The sequence below is a fragment of the Urocampus carinirostris genome, chromosome 1 (assembly GCF_059441175.1).
Source record: "Urocampus carinirostris isolate Australia breed hairy pipefish chromosome 1, RoL_Ucar_1.0, whole genome shotgun sequence".
In the NCBI taxonomy this organism is placed as follows: Eukaryota; Metazoa; Chordata; class Actinopteri; order Syngnathiformes; family Syngnathidae; genus Urocampus; species Urocampus carinirostris.
Window position 1 is genome coordinate 67,080,868 of NC_142349.1, and position 18,032 is coordinate 67,098,899.

Below are 18,032 nucleotides of genomic sequence, written 5' to 3' on the forward strand. Positions count from 1 at the left end.
GATGTGACTCAGCTGTGCTCGCTCCTTTGGTGCCAACTGCCGCGGGTTCTGATTGGCTCTCGATAAGTATTTATACCCAGTCCTGTCAGTCCCCTGTGGTCAGTCCGTCTGCGAACGTCAGTTAACACTAGGCAAGCCTTTTTCGACCCTGACTCCCACCTGTCCTGTTTTTTGCTCCCTTCTGTCCCCTGGCTTCGACCCGTCTTTGATCCTGACCACGTCTACTTTCCGGTCCCGGCTTTCGATCTCTTCTTGTCCCCGACCACGTCTTCTCTCCTTTTCTGGCTTACGACTTTTTGCTCTCCTGACCCTTTTTTCAGTCCCCGACACCGCTCGCCACGGAAGATACACTTCCGCGTTCGGAGCACAATCCGAGTATCCGAGCGTCCCGCGATCGTGGGCGCAACCCTTTCTCTTTCTTCCAATAAAACTCATGAGAAACGCAACGCAAGTGGGTCCTGTCTCCGTTCTGGTCTTGACACTTACAGATAACTTTAATTAATTAATTTGCTAAGAATTATCAATTCAAGTCAAGTCATATTTATTTATATAACCCTTAATCACAAAAATGTCTCAAAGGACTGCACAGGACTACAATGACACAATTACCTTATCTTAAACCAACCAATTATTTAAAAAATCTCATCATATATTCATTGGTTCTTTCATTTTTGCATGAATTTTGTTTTTCTCTGATAAAACCCTGTAACTCAAAGGGGGAAAAAGTATTCCCATTATCGAAGGCTAAAAGTTTTGCTGGCTTTGAACATTAAACTCATTTGGGAAGAAATGGCCTTGTCAAAGAAGGCTGTTGTGTTCGGTCAGTAGCCATTCATAGACCCTTTATAATCCTTTTCATTGATGTTATTGAATACTTGGCCTTTATTAACTCTGATTAAGTGACTCTGAATGATGTAACTCATAATATTCGAGTACTTGATTTAATTAATGTAGAACTTGTTAACCTCTGTGGAGGTAATGAAAGCTATTTCAGAGTTCTCGTTTGCCCGCGTCCCCGCGTCCTAGACGCATCATTTTTGCTGGGGACGGATAGTGTCAAATCAACTTTTTATTGTCATTATTACCCGATTACTTTTTTTTTTTAACAAAGATTTACCGCACTCCAAACTTTTCGTCAGGCAGATCCACCATTGTTGTTTTGGTCTCGCGGAGATCTCGGCAAACGGGATCTCGTTGCTTCGAGACGACGTCATTGTTTTGGTGGTTGTCGAGTGAAAGAGAAGTATGCCTCCGGAAAAACAGTTGGTATTAGGTGCAAATCAACAAAAAATTGGTAATTTCTTCAGTGTCGGTAATAAGTCGAAACATAACACAGAAAGCGGTAACAACGGCAATAATTCCGGCACGAAAAAACGACAGAGAAATTCTTCAGAAGACCGCGAAGTCAAGGAAAACACGTGTTTTGAAGCGAACGATTCGACGAAAGATAAACAAAAGAATACTGCTAGCCAGAAAAGGACATTTCTGCCAAAATGGACTCAATTATATTCCTGGTTACAAAGAGTTCAGCTAAGTCAAATGATTCAGCGAAGCTAAAATTTGGTCTGTTAAATATTAGATCGCTTGCTCCAAAAGCTTTACTTGTTGATAACCTCATTCGTGATTATAAACTGAATTGTATGGGTCTTTGTGAAACGTGGTTACGCCCGGATGAGTACTTAGCGCTTAATTATGCTTCTCCCCCAGACTACCAGAGTAGTCATACAGCACGCACGCTGAAAAGGGGTGGTGGTGTTGCGCTAATCTCCGAAAAATCGCTTAAATTTAATCCACGGACCGCTAATAATTACAAAACGTTTGAGGCTCTTGTGACGCGGTCCCCTCAATTGTCAATTGATGTAATAACTATCTATCGTGCTCCTGGGCCATACACAACTTTCTTAGACGAATTCGCTGAACTTTTGTCTGAACTAGTAACCTATGCAGACAAAATTATAATTATGGGAGACTTTAATATTCATATGAATGACCCACACAGTTCACTCACTATTGCGTTTAGTTCTTTACTTGATGGATTTGGTTTTACTCAACTAGTTGATTTGCCAACCCATAAAAATGGGAACACGCTAGACTTGATTCTGACTCGAGGAGTTTTAACCTCAAACATTATGGTGCTACCGTGTACTACCGTTATCTCCGATCATTATTTAGTGACATTTGAGGTGCTAACTAAATGTAGTGTTAAAAAAGCTGAAGGATTTAGCGGACGCAATATAAGCACTGGCACAGTTTCTGAGCTCCTTGAACTCCTTCCTGAAGCAGTTGCGTCCTTTCCTAAATACACTGGCTCGATTGACTCACTCACGAATGAGTTCAATACCACCCTGACTAGTGTGATGGATACCATAGCGCCCTTAAAACTAAAATCACGTCCTAAAAGACGCACACCTTGGTTTACTGATGAAACTAGAACCCTTAAAAAAGAATGCAGGAAATGGGAGAGAAAATGGCGCGCTACCAAGCTTGAGGTTTTCCATCAAACCTGGTGTGATAGCTTGTTAAAGTATAAAGCGGCCCTTGCCTCTGCAAAATCGGCCTACCTTTCGAAGGTGATTGCGTCTCAAAAGAACAACCCCAAAGCCCTTTTTGACACTGTAGCATCGCTTACAAGGCAACAGACTACCGCTGATAGTTCGACACACTCTGCTCAGGACTTAATGGTCTTCTTCACTAAAAAGATTCAATGCATACAGGAAGAAATTGCTAAAGATACTATTAGTACCACTCATATTAAAGAACTGAAACTTACAGATGCACGACAGGGTGGCTGCCCAGGGAAAATGGCCGGTTTTAGTGAACTGTCACTTGATGATCTCAAACAAGTGGTGACTGCGGCCAAACCGACAACTTGCCAGTTCGACCCGCTCCCAGGTTCACTTATTAAAAGTCTTTTTAGCGTCATTGGGCCTTCAGTTCTAAATATTATAAATACATCACTCTCCTCAGGTGTAGTTCCAGCAGCTTTTAAGTCCGCCGTTATTAAACCCACACTAAAACGACCCAACCTTGATCCAGAAATCTTAAGTAATTACAGACCTGTGTCAAACCTACCTTTCCTCTCTAAAGTACTCGAAAGAGTAGTGGCACAGCAGCTGAATGCTTTCATATCTGAGAACAACCTTTTTGAATCGATGCAATCAGGATTCAGGGCTAACCACTCTACTGAGACAGCGCTGATCAAGGTAACAAATGATCTCCTAATGTCAATGGATTCTGGCGCTTCATCACTTTTGCTGCTGCTGGATCTTAGTGCTGCTTTTGACACAGTGCGCCACAATATCCTACTAGAACGGTTGGAAAAATGGATTGGTCTCTCAGGAACCGTCCTCTCGTGGTTCAGATCCTACCTCTCAGATAGGACGCACTGTGTGAAATATGGTGAAACGACATCTGAGCCCTTTAATGTTACCTGCGGTGTTCCGCAGGGTTCTGTGCTCGGCCCCCTACTTTTCAACATTTACATGCTTCCATTAGGTGATATTATCCGCAAGTACAATATCAGCTTCCACTGCTACGCAGACGACACTCAACTATATCTTCCGTTGGAGGAATCTTCCACACTAAACTGTGGAAATTTGGAGGCCTGTCTCACTGAGATAAAAGAGTGGATGTCACTCAATTTCTTGCGTCTTAACCCTGAAAAGACCGAAATGTTAGTCATTGGTCCTTCTAAATGCCGTGACTTCTTCTCAAAAACTGCTGTGAACCTTGACAAATGTCACATCACACAGAGTGACTCAGTTAAAAATTTAGGTGTCATATTTGACCCTGATCTATCATTTGAGATGCATGTAAAGCAAATTACTAGAACTGCCTTCTTCCATCTTCGCAACATTGCTAAAATCCGTTCAATACTGTCTCAGTCTGATGCGGAAACAATAATTCATGCATTTGTTACCTCCCGTCTCGACTACTGTAATGCACTACTTTCCGGTCTCCCGAAGTCCAGAATCAAGTCTCTTCAGCTAGTACAAAATGCCGCAGCGAGGCTTTTAACTAGGACAAAAAAGTACGATCACATAACACCGATTTTGGCTAACCTGCATTGGCTCCCAGTTAGCCAAAGATGTGACTTCAAAGTTCTCTTAGTACTGTACAAAATCATACATGGACTTGCTCCCTCTTATCTTTCAGATCTGATCTGCCGCTATGTCCCGGTCCGAAGCCTGCGATCTGAGAGTGCCGGTCTTCTGGTGATCCCGAGAGCAAAGAAGTCTTCTGCTGGTTCGAGAGCGTTCTCCATCCGGGCACCGGTGCTGTGGAATGCTCTTCCCCCCGAGATCCGATCTGCAACCTCAGTGGAAATGTTTAAATCTAAACTTAAAACTCACCTCTACTCTATTGCATACGAATAACCTACTCCTCTTGTCGGTTGACTATAGTCTGTGTAATATAGTGTAACAATCTGTGAAGCCCTTTGAGACTCTTCGTGATTTAGGGCTATACAAAAATAAATGACTTGACTTGACTTGACTTGACTTGGTTACTCTATGAGGAGGATGATAATGGAGGCTACTTGTTCTGTGATGCGTGCACCCAGCGTGACAAAAAAACTGGATTGCATAAATCATTTCGCAATACGAACTTTCAGGAAAGCACATTGGATCGGCACAACGACAATGAAAACCACAAATTAGTTTTGGAAATTCCGTTGCTGAAATTGGACCTTGAGAAGGTATTACAACTGTGGCGGGACTGCAAACCACGAAGAATATATGAACTGAAAAATCTGAAGTGATTAAAACTGCATGAATATATAGACTAATATTTCAGCAATATTATGTTGTATAATGTACACTATTTATAATGTACAAATCTGAAGTAATAACTGCTTTGTATTACCAATTAAGTGTGATGATTAAAACTGAATGAATATATAGATTTATATATTTATATATTTGTCGCCGATTTAGAATTTCAACCTCTTTAACACTAGATTTTGGGGACCCATAGATCTCTGTTGGGACCCATAGATTTTTGAGCATGCGAGTCCCCGGGACCCATCACTTTTCACGGGTAAAATGAACACTGCTATTTAGAAGTACAGTGAACACCCAACGTGTACAAGAGCCATTCAGAAATAAAGATAAGTAAAAAAGCTGTCGTTGTTGTTGTCAGATTGTCGGTTTTTGTGTTGTAGATTTTAATTGGCCCAGGAGGTAAAGCGCTTGTCTTGGTATCAAGAGGTGGCTTGTTTGCAGTCCTTTGAGACATTTTTGTGATTAAGGGCTATATAAATAAATTTGACTTGACTTGACTTGTTCAATTCCCGGCTCCTCCATGTTATATGTCGAAGTGTCGTTGAGGAGGACACTGAATCCCTAATGCTCCCGATAAGCGGGTAGTTGCCTTGCATGGCTGACGCTGCTATTGATGTGTAAGAATGTGTGAAGCACATTGTAAAGTGCTTTGGGAAGTCTTCATTGACTTGAAAGCGCTATATAAACACAGACCAATTGCCTTTATCTATATCCGTCCATGCATTATCTGCAATGCTTATCCTCAGTAGGGTTGCGGGGCTGCTGGAGCAATTCCTAGCCATCTTCAGGCAGTGGGCAGGGGACACCCTCAACTGGTTGCCACAGATACAGACAACCATTCACTCGCTCATTCACATTTTGGACCAGCCAATTAACCTGACATAAATGTTTTTGGAATATGGGAGGAAACCCGAGTGCTCGGGGAAACCAACACAAGCACGGGGAGAACATGCAAACCCTGCACAGGAGGATTCAATCCCATGAACTCAAAACTCTGCCGCAGACAGGCTAACCACTCACCCGCTGTGCTGCCCACATTGATTTATAATTCTGTCACGACCAGAACGGAATCAGGACCCAAATCGTAGGGTTAAACACAAGTTTATTGATAGAAAAAGGAAGGGAAGCGCCCGCGATCCGGTGCTCGCTGGACGCTGGAAGCAAGCCACTCACACAATCGGATCGTGATCCGAATACGGAAGTTGATCTTCTGGAACGGGAGATGGCGGTGTCAAAGACGGAAATAGCAGGTCAATAGCCGGGACGGGAGAGCAAACTTGGTCGGGGTCAGAAAGGGAATACATACATATATATATATATATATATATATATATATATATATATATATATATATATATATATATATATATATATATATATATATATATATATATATATATATATATATATATATACATCTCATCTCATCTCATTAGCTGCACCTCTTATCCTCAGAAGGGTCCCGGGGGTGCTGGAGCCCATCCCAGCTATCCTCAGGCAGTGGGCAGGGAACACCCTGAACTGGTTGTCAGCCAGTCACAGGGCACACAGAGACAGACAACTCGCCCGCTCATTCACACCTAGGGACAAGTTGGACTGGCCAATTAACCTGACATACATGTTTTTAGAATGTGGGAGGAAACTGGAGTGCCCAGAGGAAACCCACGCAAGCATGGTGAGAACATGCAAACTCCACACAGGAAGGTTCAATCTCATGACCTCAGAACTGTGCCGCACATGCGCTCACCACTGCGCTGCCGTGCTGCCCCATATGAAACTACTAGTAACTAAATAATGTAGTGTATAATTTTTTATTAATGTTTATATTACATTATTTAAAATAATAATAAATTAGTACATATTTAAAAAGTCAACTATAGTAAAATAGGTATTAAAAAGGTCAAAAATAAAAAGCTAAAAGTATTGTTTTTTTATTGGCACATCTGTTGCAGCCTGGTCATCCAGGAAGGGGGATTATCACATGTGCAGTCTTTTCTCAAGGTTTCTTCATTTTCCTTGTGTTGAGGTTTTTGAGTTTTTCCTTGCCCTCATGTAGGTTTAAGGTCAGGGGATGTTGTCATAATAGCCTGTAGTTTGCAACAATCTGTGGTCTGTGCAGCCCTTTGAGACTCTTCGTGATTAAGGGCTATACAAATAAACATGACTTGACTTGACTAAAAGCTCCATTAACACAGAAAACCAACTGTACACCTTGTAGCTGTCCTAAATCTTAAACAAGGACTACAGCGACATTTAGCGTCTTGTTTTAGAAACTACAAACACTGTATTCTGGAATGGGACGCAGCCCTTTCAGACATCCCACTTTGAACTCCACGAACGTCCACATTTTAGGACAATTTTAATTTATAACAAGCACAGTCGAAATATTGAGACAAACGAATGAAATAATTTGTAAAAATATAAAAATAAGAATAAAATAAATAAATGAAACTCGAATCGTCCCGGAAATGGGACGCAGCCGTTTGATCACATGCCCACCAAGCCGGATCAGCTGACAGTGGGAAGCTTCTGCATTTCACGCTCCTGCGTGCACTGCCCAAAGCGATCATATTTAAATAATAATCTTATTAAATAAAACAAAAATCCCTTATTAATATAGTGGAACACCCGCTCTAATTCGTTAGCCTGTCCACTTCGCTAACCGCCGAATCGATGCTGCTGGAGTGGATGATGGACGGACACGCCATTCTTTACACGGGGGTCACTTTGGCCTTCTGGAGCACGATACTCATCGTCGGTAAGCCCACATATTTGCTTTTAAACCATGAATTCTGAATTAAAGATTATATTCCATTAAGATATCAAACAATAACAACCGTTAATATGTTTCAGTAGCTATTCTTGTGGCTGTGTGTGCCATGTTTGGCATCTGGAGTTGGGATCCGGCTAAATGCTGGCGGCCAATGACATTTACTGCGGCGACGGTCACGATTGATAATTAACCTTCGCTAATTGTGTTAACTATACCTCATATTTTGTAATATGCAGTTATTAATTCGGTATGAGAATAAAAATAAGAATATTTAGGTAGAAAACACGTTTTAATATAGTAAGCAACTCAGGCTAGTGTTAGCTTGTAGCTAATTCTTGCTAGCACAGCCAAGTCCAACTGTTTTATTCAATGTAAGATGTCAGCGAAATCAATAAAAACTATTAATTATCTTAACTACACAAATAAGCATGAATCATATTCTAACTGCAATTAATTAGGTTCCGATAGAGGAAGTGCAATTGCCCTCATCTCACAGTGAGTTGTCACACTAAAGTAAGACATTTCTGCACCCAAATGTGACTTTTGGATGAGAACGCCCCTCCAAGATGATCAAATCACAATTTTAAAGGTTAATCAAATGCTAAGCAATTCAACCTAAATTATAATATATGATAAACGTGTGTGCTGTTCAGTTCTGAGGTCATGGGATCGAACTTCCTGTGTGGAGTTTGCATGTTCTCCCCGTGCTTGCGTGGGTTTCCTCCGGGCGCTCCAGTTTCCTCCCACATTCCATAAACATGCATGTCAGGTTAATTGGCCGGTCCAAATTGTCCCTAGGTGTGAATTAGCGAGAGATTTGTCTGTCCCTGTGTGCCCTGCGAGCCCTGCGACTGGCTGGCAACCAGTTCAGGGTGTCCCCTGCCCACTGCCCGATGATAGCTGGGATGGGCTCCCGCACCCCCGCGACCCTACTGAGGATAAGCGGTGCTGATGATGGATGGATATTATGTATTTAATTATACCTTGTTTGTCAAATTGCTGAACCCAGTTCAGATCTATTTTAAAGCAGTCATGGAAAAAGATTGTTGGTGATTAAGAATGTGTCTATAAAAGTTGGTTAGATACTATATTTTACAATTGATTCTCTAATCTTAAGTAGTCATTAATACGGATTCTATTAGTACACACAATTCCCTTCTCCCCTCGAATCTCAACAATACATTTCCATTTAGTATTGCTGTAATTTCATCCATCCGTCCGTTATCTGTTGTTCTCTAGTTCTGTCATACTTAACATATTGAGCAGAAGTCTGGGGCAATAAAGAAAAGTTCACTTCAGCCCCTTTCTTACTCCAAAAACGTGCAATTAGAACTATACACAGTGTAGGATATCGAGATCATACCAATATTTTATTCCTGCAGTCCAAATGATTAAAATTGGATGATTCAGTAATATTTTTCACTGCACAACTGCTATTTAAGGTCAACAAAAACATAGTGCCAGAAAACATCCAAAAATGATTCACTCGGAAAGAGGGAAGTTATAACTTAAGGGGCTGTAGTAAATTCATAATCCCAAAGGTAAGAACAACCAGGAAAAGTATGTGTGTGTCTGTGTGTGGAGTCAAACTTTGGAACAATTTACAAGACGAGATCAAACAATGTCCAACTATTCACTTGTTCAAATTTAAATACAAAAAAACATTACTGGCGGAATACAGAGATGAAGAAAATGGGGTATGAGTGATACGAGAGATTGGGAATAGTGCATTTACAACAATGGTTAATTTTGTTTTTAATTGTTATATCATAACAGTTATTATTAGTATTATTACTATTGTTGTTATTATTATTGGTACAGCAGTGATGTTTGATGACTAGTGGTATTATCACGTTGAGGGATGGGTACTACGACGATTAGTGTATAATATATGTGACTATTGTTGTTATTATAATTATTGATATCTGATCTATGTAATGTGTATTTCCATGAGACTTTGTTATATTAGACAGGAGAGGAGAAGAGGATCTGTAAAATGTATTTAATACGGAAGATAAAGCGGTAGGGAAAATAAGCATCTGCTTCTTACTACCCCTTTTTGAACATGTGATTTATTATTTTGTTGTTGAGTTATTGTTTTTGTCCTGTTTTTATTTTAATGTTCGAAATAAAGTTTTCATTCATTCATTCATCTGCACTGCTTATCCTTAATAGGGTCGCGGGGGTGCTGGAGCCCATCCCAGCTGATAAGGATTTGGCTACTGGAAAGTAGCTGATACTAGTTATACGAGTATAAAAGGCTGGGATAGGCACAGACAAGAATACTGGTTAATCAGTACTTGAAAATGGTAAATGGTCTGCATTTATATCGGGGTTTTTCAAGTCAATGTAGACCTCCCAAAGCGCTTTACAATTTGCTTCACACTTACCCTTTTACACACACACACACTCACACACCAATAGGGAGTCAGCCATGCAAGACACCTACCTGCTTATTGGGGGCATTAGGGATTCAGTGTCTTGCCCAAAGACACTTCGACAAAGCAATCACTGCGTAGTTTTCAGAATAAATCAGAATCTTATAGCTCATTTGAAGGTTATGTTTCCAATTTACTAGATAATGGTGTTGGAAAAAAAGGAAAATTGCGGAAAAATAATACCTGAACTTATTTTACAGTTTCTTTTTTGCTATTTTAATGAATATTTTTATTTTTTTCTTTCTTAATGAAATACAAGCAGACTTCCACACTGCACCTTTTAAGTGACTGTAGTCCTAAGATAGTTGTATGTGATTTTTTTAAACAATATAATAATTTAATGATGTTTATTTTTAGAAAATCATTAATTGACTTTTAGGTTATTTGTGGTTTGCCAGCCACCAGAACTGAAAATGATCCACATTCTTTTCAATGTCTAGACAATATTTTTGATGGCTCCAAACATGATGCTGGCTTTCCAAACCAGCCTACCAAAAACAGAAATCCACTCTTTTCTCCTTTAAATAGGCGATTATAAATGATTAAATTGATAATATTGTATTCAAATATGAAAGAGAATATGGAAAAAGCAGATAGTGTATGCAGTATATGCAGGTGCACTCTCTTAACTTACAATGACAAGTCCCTCACAAGAGTAGCTACACTTGTATGATTCCAATATAAACATCCTACCTTTGTCTTTTTCCTACCAGGTATATGCTACACAATTTTTGACCTGGGATTCCGATTTGATGTGGCATGGTGAGTATCCATTTTTCATTCTCATATGCAATATTAATACCCAGATTTTGTTATTAAACTCTCTTTTAATTTCTTATTATGTTTTGGGCAGGTTCCTCACGGAAACCTCACCTTTCATGTGGGCCAATCTGGGGATCGGCTTGGCCATCTCGCTGTCTGTCGTAGGAGCAGCTTGGTGAGTGGAGACGGCGTGATGCGTGACACATTCAGGAAGGGTTTTTTTGTGGTCTTTTCTTCCTCTTTTAGAGCTTCCATTCTCATATTGGAGAAAAAAAACACAGTTGAACTTGAGGGATTCTGCGGCAGGGCTGTTTATGATTGCATGTGTTTGTTCTTTTCCCAGGGGAATCTACATCACTGGTTCAAGCATCATTGGAGGCGGAGTCAAGGCTCCGCGTATTAAGACCAAAAATTTAGTCAGGTATTTAATTTTTAGTTTTTATAAAGAAATCATGTTCCTTTAATGCCCTGCAACCGGCTGGTAACCAGTTGAGGACGTCTCCTGCCCACTGCCTGAGGATAGCTGGGATTGGCTCCAGACTTTAAAGCACCACCTCAATATCTTGCTAATGACTAATTTAAGGATTGTGGGTTTGATTAAACTTGCGGTGTTGGTTTTATTTGGTAGCATTTTCAGTCAGATAAATAAAAGTAGAATACATTTTTTCATAATTTTTTTTTTATATTGCATATGTTATTTTAGGTTTTTATCCATCCATCCATTATCTGCACCAATTATCCTTAGTGGGGGCACAGCGGCGCAGTGGTTAGCGCGTGTGCGTCATGAGATCGAATCTTCCGGTGTGGAGTTTGCATGTTCTCCCCGTGCTTGCGTGGGTTTCCTCCGGGCACTCCGGTTTCCTCCCACATTCCAAAAACATGCATGACAGGTTAATTGGCCAGTCCAAAATTGTCCCTAGGTGTTTATGAGCGAATGGTCTGTCCCTGCGTCCCCTGTGATTGGTTGGCAAGTTCAGGGCGTCCCCTGACCACTGCCTGAAGATAGCTGGGATGGGCTCCAGTCCCCCGCGAGCCTACTGAGGATAAGCGGTGCAGAGAATGGATGGAAGGTTTTTATCTAAATTGATTAATCCCATGCCTGACATTTTGTTGGGGTAAGTTGTTATATTTGTGTTTTCAACCAGCGGTGGGGAAAGAAAAAAAGGGAACCAAAGGATAAAAATAAAACATGAATGGAAAAAAAACGACAAGGCAGAATTGAACCCTGTGAGGGAAGGGACTTGATGTCATAAGTTAGTTAGTTTACATGCCGCTTAACTGTATCAGCCGCAAGGTTTCGATATTCTTTTGGGGGGTGTCTGGAGTGCAGGGCATTACAATAATCAAAACAAGAGTTATGAATATGAAAAACTTTCAATTTGATCGCTTATTTATCTTTTTTTATGTTTCAATTTTCCTGAAATCTACTTTTCACTGGAATTTTAAAGCATATCAATGTTCATTTTGGCACAATTTAGTTATTAGAATTGTGTCTATTGTCATTGATACATTATCATAATGTTAACATTTTAAGATGTTTGATTTAATGGGTTTATGTCACATCTTTGAGATAAATAAAACTAGGGGATTATAAGTGACGAGAGATCGACAGACGGGTCGTCTGCCATCCTGCGGACTCTGTACCGGTATGTCGTAGTGAAGAGGGAGCTGTCAGAAAGGCAAAGCTCTCGATCTACCAGTCGATCTAGGTTCCTACACTCACCTATGGTCATGAACTGTGGGTTATGAACGAAAGAACACGATCCCGGATAAAAGTGGCTGAAATGAGTTTCCTTTGCAGGGTGGCTGGGCTCTCCCTTAGAGATAAGGTGAGAAGCTCAGTCATCCAGGAGGGACTCTATGTAGAGCCACTGCTCCTTCGCATTGAGAGGAGCCAGTTGAGGTGGCTCGGGCATCTGATAACGATGCCTCCTGGACGCCTCCCTCGAGGGGTGTTCCGGGCATGTCCCACCGGCAGGGGGCCCCGGGGATGACCCAGGACACGCTGGAGAGACTATGTCTCTAGGCTGGCCTAGGAACGCCTCGGGATCCCGTTCGGATGAGCTGGAAGAAGTGGCTGGGGATAGGGGGATCTGGGCTTCTCTGTTAAGGATGCTGCCCCTGCGACCTGACCCCTGATAAGCGGAAGATAATGGATGGATGGATTATAATTGATTTTTTTATATGGATTGATAATACATTAGAGTGATGTGGGGAAAAAATAGAATTTTTTATGATAATACATTTAATTTGTCTTTTTTTTTTCCAGATTCATTTTATTCACCTTTTTTTTTTGTTTCTAGTATCATTTTCTGTGAAGCTGTTGCGATCTATGGCATCATCATGGCCATTGTCATCAGTAACATGGCAGAGGTAAGAGAATTTACATCTGTCCATACAATGTTTTATATATAGTAATCCAAAAATATCTAAGATCTTGTCATCTTAAAAAAAACAAATGTAAAATATTCTAAAGCTGTTAAATGTATAATTCAGGGTCTGGACGCGTGCTTGAAATCCTTGAAAATTCTTGAATATCAATGTTGTGTTTTCAAGGTCAGGAAAATGCTTGAATTTTTAGTGAAGCGCTTAAAATGTTTGAAGTTATTGCCATTGCTATGTTTCAGTCTGACTTTTTAGACCACACAATAAATGAAGAAAATATATTCAAAATAAAGTGCATGAAAATACGCAGACGCGCCTGCTCTGGTGGCTTGTCACTATGGCGTGTTCATGTGAAGCGTCACCCCCTCCTACTGGTCGCACCCAAGAGGACATCTCTATGTTCTATACAGCAAACTGTCTGTTTTGACTCTGCTCAATGAGAAGATCCACCTCTTTCATATCCCAAACGGCTTTTTTTTTAATGATATATTATTAATAATAGTAAAACATTATCTAACACATTTTTGAGTCATTAGTAATTGAATATGTTTTGCAGGGGATCCCTGAAGAACACGTGAAATATTAATATAAATATTCACAATTCTACCCCAAAAATTGTAAAATACAAAGTAATTTTCGCTTTTTGCACACTGAAAAGGTTTAAGGTCAAACAACGACACATGATCTCTGAAAATGCAAAACATAAAAATATAAATTAAAAATATTAACTCTTTAGTACTATGAATGAATGATGAAAGTAAAAAAAAAAGACTACAATTCTTTTTCAACCAATTGAGACACAGATCGTCTGAAACACACGCAAAAAATATATAAATGAAAGTAAAACAAAAAGCAAAAGATCAGCAGTCCCTTAAGATTGTAAGATTCCTTAAGATTGTAAGATTGAATGCACTCTGCTTCAGAGCAATCGATATCATTAAAAATGAGTCCAAATTTGGCTCATTTTTTGCTTTTTATACATACAGTGGAACCTCGGTTCTCGGCCAAAATCCGTTCCAGAACCCTGTTCGAAAACCGATTTGTTCGATCACCGAAATCATTTTTCCCATAAAAAATAATGTAAATCGTTTTAATCCGTTCCAACACCCTGAATGTTTACCTTGAATGTTTAACGGAACACTCGCACACCTCCTTCATATTTTGCTATTATTTTTTTCCTAAATGCAATAGTTGTACGCACTACTTTTCTTTTTTCACCTGTAGCAACTTTGCTGCTTGCACTGACTTTCTTGGGAGGCATAATTAGGGGCTAAAACACTTCGTACACCTATATTAAAAGCGAAAGCAAAACGAAGCACGTCCGCACGCGATAACAGTTGGTCAGGAAAAGAGCGATCTACACCCGTACGCCGCTCAGCATCGCACCCTAGCGTACGCACTCACGCATTACCGGCGTTCGAACTCCGATTTTTTGACCGAACAGCAAAACAAGAATTTCTCGAAATATTTGGTTGGACTCCGATTTGTTCGAACTGAGAGGCGTTCGAAAACCGAAGTTCCACTGTACAGTATTATCTTTCTTTTTTTGTCTTCCATATTAAACGGAATTCTTACCCAACACCTACAGAGCCCTTTTCGTGTTTCTGAACAGGTGTGACACAGCCAAGCATTGTTGCAGCAGAATGGCAGAATTCATGTCAGTTTATAGGAGCCCATTGACAAAAAAAGATCATAGACAGGAACATCTCAGGTTAGAACAAAGTATGTGCTAGCAGCACGATAGCAACTTTATTTTTGTAATCAAATTCACCCAAAAAATATTCTTTTGAGCAGTGTTGGATTTTGTCCTTAAAGGGCACTGGAAAAAATGGCCTTGAAAGTTATTGATCACCCAACACCTACAGAGCCCTTTCCGTGTTTCTAAACAAGTATGACATAGCCAAATATTGATGAAGCAGAATGGCAGAATTCATGTCAGTTTATAGGAGCCCCTTGACACAAAGATCATAGACGGGAACATCTCAAATTAGCACAAAGTATGTGCTAGCAGCATGATAGCAACTTTATTTTGGTCATCAGAGTCACCCAAAAATATTCTTTTAGGTACTTAAAGGTACTGGGAAAAATGGCCTTGAAAGCTCTTGAAAAGCGCTTGAATTTTGTCACGAAAAAGCAGTACAACCCCGATGATTTTCACATTTATTTGGCAGAACTTCAGTGGGACAACTCCAGAAACCATCGGAGCGAGGAACTACCAAGCTGGTATGGATGACTGACCAAACTTTGGGCCCATTTTTGATAAATTCTTCTTTGCACAACCAACCTTTGCTGTCAATGTATGCGAGCAGGCTACTCCATGTTTGGGGCGGGCCTCACAGTGGGCTTCTCCAACCTGTTTTGTGGCATCTGCGTGGGCATCGTCGGCAGCGGGGCGGCGCTGGCCGACGCCCAAAACGCCAGTCTCTTCGTCAAGATCCTCATCGTGGAGATCTTTGGCAGTGCCATCGGCCTCTTCGGCGTCATTGTGGCCATCCTGCAGGTGAGCGTCATGCTCGTGTGGTTGAGGGAAATTGTGATGCCAGTCTTGAACCGGTGTGTGTTAACGTATACAAACTTGAGCCAAAAAGAGGCCAAAACACACAACAGCCAAGTAGCCATTTTAGTAGTACAGTAGACCCCCGAGAAAAGACATGTGGGGATCTCTAGGTGAAATAGTCATATGGCGGGTGAAAGAAACCTATGGAAATGAGCTATTGCATTCCCAACCACCAGTAACGCAAATAAAAACAATGAAATAAAAAAAATAGTGTACTGTATAGTAAGTATTACTAATATATGTGTATAATCAATACACTTTAAATAAATGTACATTTAAAGGAAAAATAGAATCTTATTTACCCTCGGTGTGTCGTGACTTGAGCTGGTACAGGGGAGTTTGTGGGTGGATGCAAAAGGGTAGATGGCAGATACAATTTAAAACGTCATAACATTATAAGGATCAGATCGTCGATTGGTTACAGACATCTTATCATTTTCTTGCTTCTCACATTAGCATCACTGCAAGTCTTAGAGACCAATAGTTTAAAAAAAAAAAAAAAACTAATACGTTTATTACACGAGATTCTGAACAGTACCAAGAGAGCACAAAGGAGCATTGTAGGAGGGAGTTGGCCCAATAGCTTATCTGCATTTTATTGATGCCTTACAGCAGGGGTGTAAAACTCATTTTAACTCTGGGGCCACACAATATAACAAACATTCTGTCGGGGGCCGGACTAGTAGATTAAAGGGAAAGAAAAAGAGATAAAGAAATAAGAGAAAGAGGGAGGGAAAAGGAGGGCGGGACAAAGAAAGAAAAAAAGAGAGGGAGAGAGCGTAAGAAACAAAAGATAAAAAGTCGTGAGAGAGGGGGAAAAGAAAGGAAGAGGAAGAAAGAAATCCAAAGAGAAACAGAAAGACAGAAGGAGAGAAAAGAGCGCGAAGGGTATGAAGAGAGAAAGGGAAAAGAAAAAAGGAAGTTAGAGCAAAAGAGGTTTAAAGACACAGAGAGAGAAAGAGACAACGAGCAAGAAAGGAAGAGAAAAAGAGAGACAGAGAGTAAAAGAGACAGAGACAGAGTGGGAGAAAAGGGGTGGATAAAATATTCTTAGTTCAGCCTAATTAGAGTAAAAAACGAGCCGTATGGAATTGTTTCTGACACTTTTCTTCTCCTCCCCCGAAGACGTCAAAAGTAAAGATGGGCGACTAGAAGAGGATGATGACACCGCTGGAAAAAAACCTAGACGTGTAAATAATACACCGTAAATTATTTAAATGTTCCACTTGCCGTGTATTGTCTTTGATTGTCATTTTGAGAAGAAAATGTCTTTCTTCACATTCTTTATGAACGATGGTTGGAATGACACTGTAGAGTATTCGAATATAACGCGCGTGTCCTGATTTTTCTTTCATGTGACGCATGAATTTGTCGAGAATTGTGATCATGTTTCCTGGTCTGTCAGGGACTTGCTTGCGTATTAGCAATTGCAAATTGGCAAAAGAGAAATTCAGGTAAGGGTTTTTAGAAGAATGGAGTTCTTTCTGCTGTCTTGATTTAGTGACCGTTTTCAGTCTGTTTCCTTAGGAAGAAAACGAAGCGTCAAATGTTTACTTTTTTATTTGTATTATGTTCTCAATGTCGATGTTCGTTGTTTTTTTAAACACTTTTAATCTTTTTGTTTGTTATTCTATCATTCCGTCACCGTGGTGAAAATTCCAAAGCAATCTGACAGACCGGGTTAACTCCAAATCTTTGCATTTACTCCCCCTGGGGTTGTGAAAGACTCTTATATAGATTTCCTTGTAATATATGTTACAAATGTGATTATTCCCCCCTATCCACCAACATGACGTCCCAAGGAGAGCGTTCGTATTTTTTTGCTGGTTGGTTGGTGCTTTGTGTGTGTGCGCACGTCATGTGTTGAAGTGATGGTGACAAGAAATTAAATGTCCAATAAAAATAAGAAACCGTTGATCGCGTCCTCGTAAATCTCGTGGAATAAAAATATCCAATCGCAATCGCCTCTTCGCTTTCATGGCTCAGTGCGTTTTTTAGACGGCAGCTAAATGAATGCGGGTTACCGCAGCGTCCTCTAGATGGCTCTGTTGTGACTTGTTGAAGTGAACTTGTATATTCTCTACGAAATAAGGAAGAACTGTTTTGCTTTTGTTTAGTGCAACCTACGCACTGTAAAAAAAAAAGACCAGTATTCACTGGATTGAATGTGAATGTTGGTAGTCTTAAATTGTTTATTTTAAAATACATTCTTTTCATCATTATCCAACATCTATGACAGAAACCATAGCAGAATTATGCAGAACATCGACCCATAGCAAACAGGCACCTTAGAGATTTAACTATATGCGCACAAACTGCAAAGTTAGAATTATTTT

General features: G+C 40.2%; 1 protein-coding gene across 1 annotated transcript; it reads left to right on the top strand.

Annotated features, from left to right (window-relative positions):
* Window positions 1-7,265: 7,265 nt before the first annotated feature.
* Window positions 7,266-17,657, top strand: atp6v0b (ATPase H+ transporting V0 subunit b). Its single transcript, XM_088349133.1, has 8 exons — window positions 7,266-7,539; window positions 10,706-10,754; window positions 10,846-10,929; window positions 11,098-11,175; window positions 13,058-13,127; window positions 15,311-15,362; window positions 15,449-15,639; window positions 16,822-17,657. The coding sequence occupies exons 1-8, from the start codon at window positions 7,455-7,457 to the stop codon at window positions 16,846-16,848; spliced, it is 636 nt and encodes a 211-aa protein (XP_088205259.1). The 5' UTR covers window positions 7,266-7,454; the 3' UTR covers window positions 16,849-17,657.
* The last annotated feature ends 375 nt before the right edge of the window (window positions 17,658-18,032 follow it).

Coding starts and splice junctions, on each gene's coding strand:
- atp6v0b (XM_088349133.1), top strand. CDS start 7,455: ATGCTGCTGGAGTGGATGATGGACGGACACGCCATTCTTTACACGGGG. Junction 11,176..13,057: donor AAGACCAAAAATTTAGTCAG/GTATTTAATTTT, acceptor TTTTGTTTCTAG/TATCATTTTCTGTGAAGCTG. Junction 13,128..15,310: donor TCATCAGTAACATGGCAGAG/GTAAGAGAATTT, acceptor TTTATTTGGCAG/AACTTCAGTGGGACAACTCC.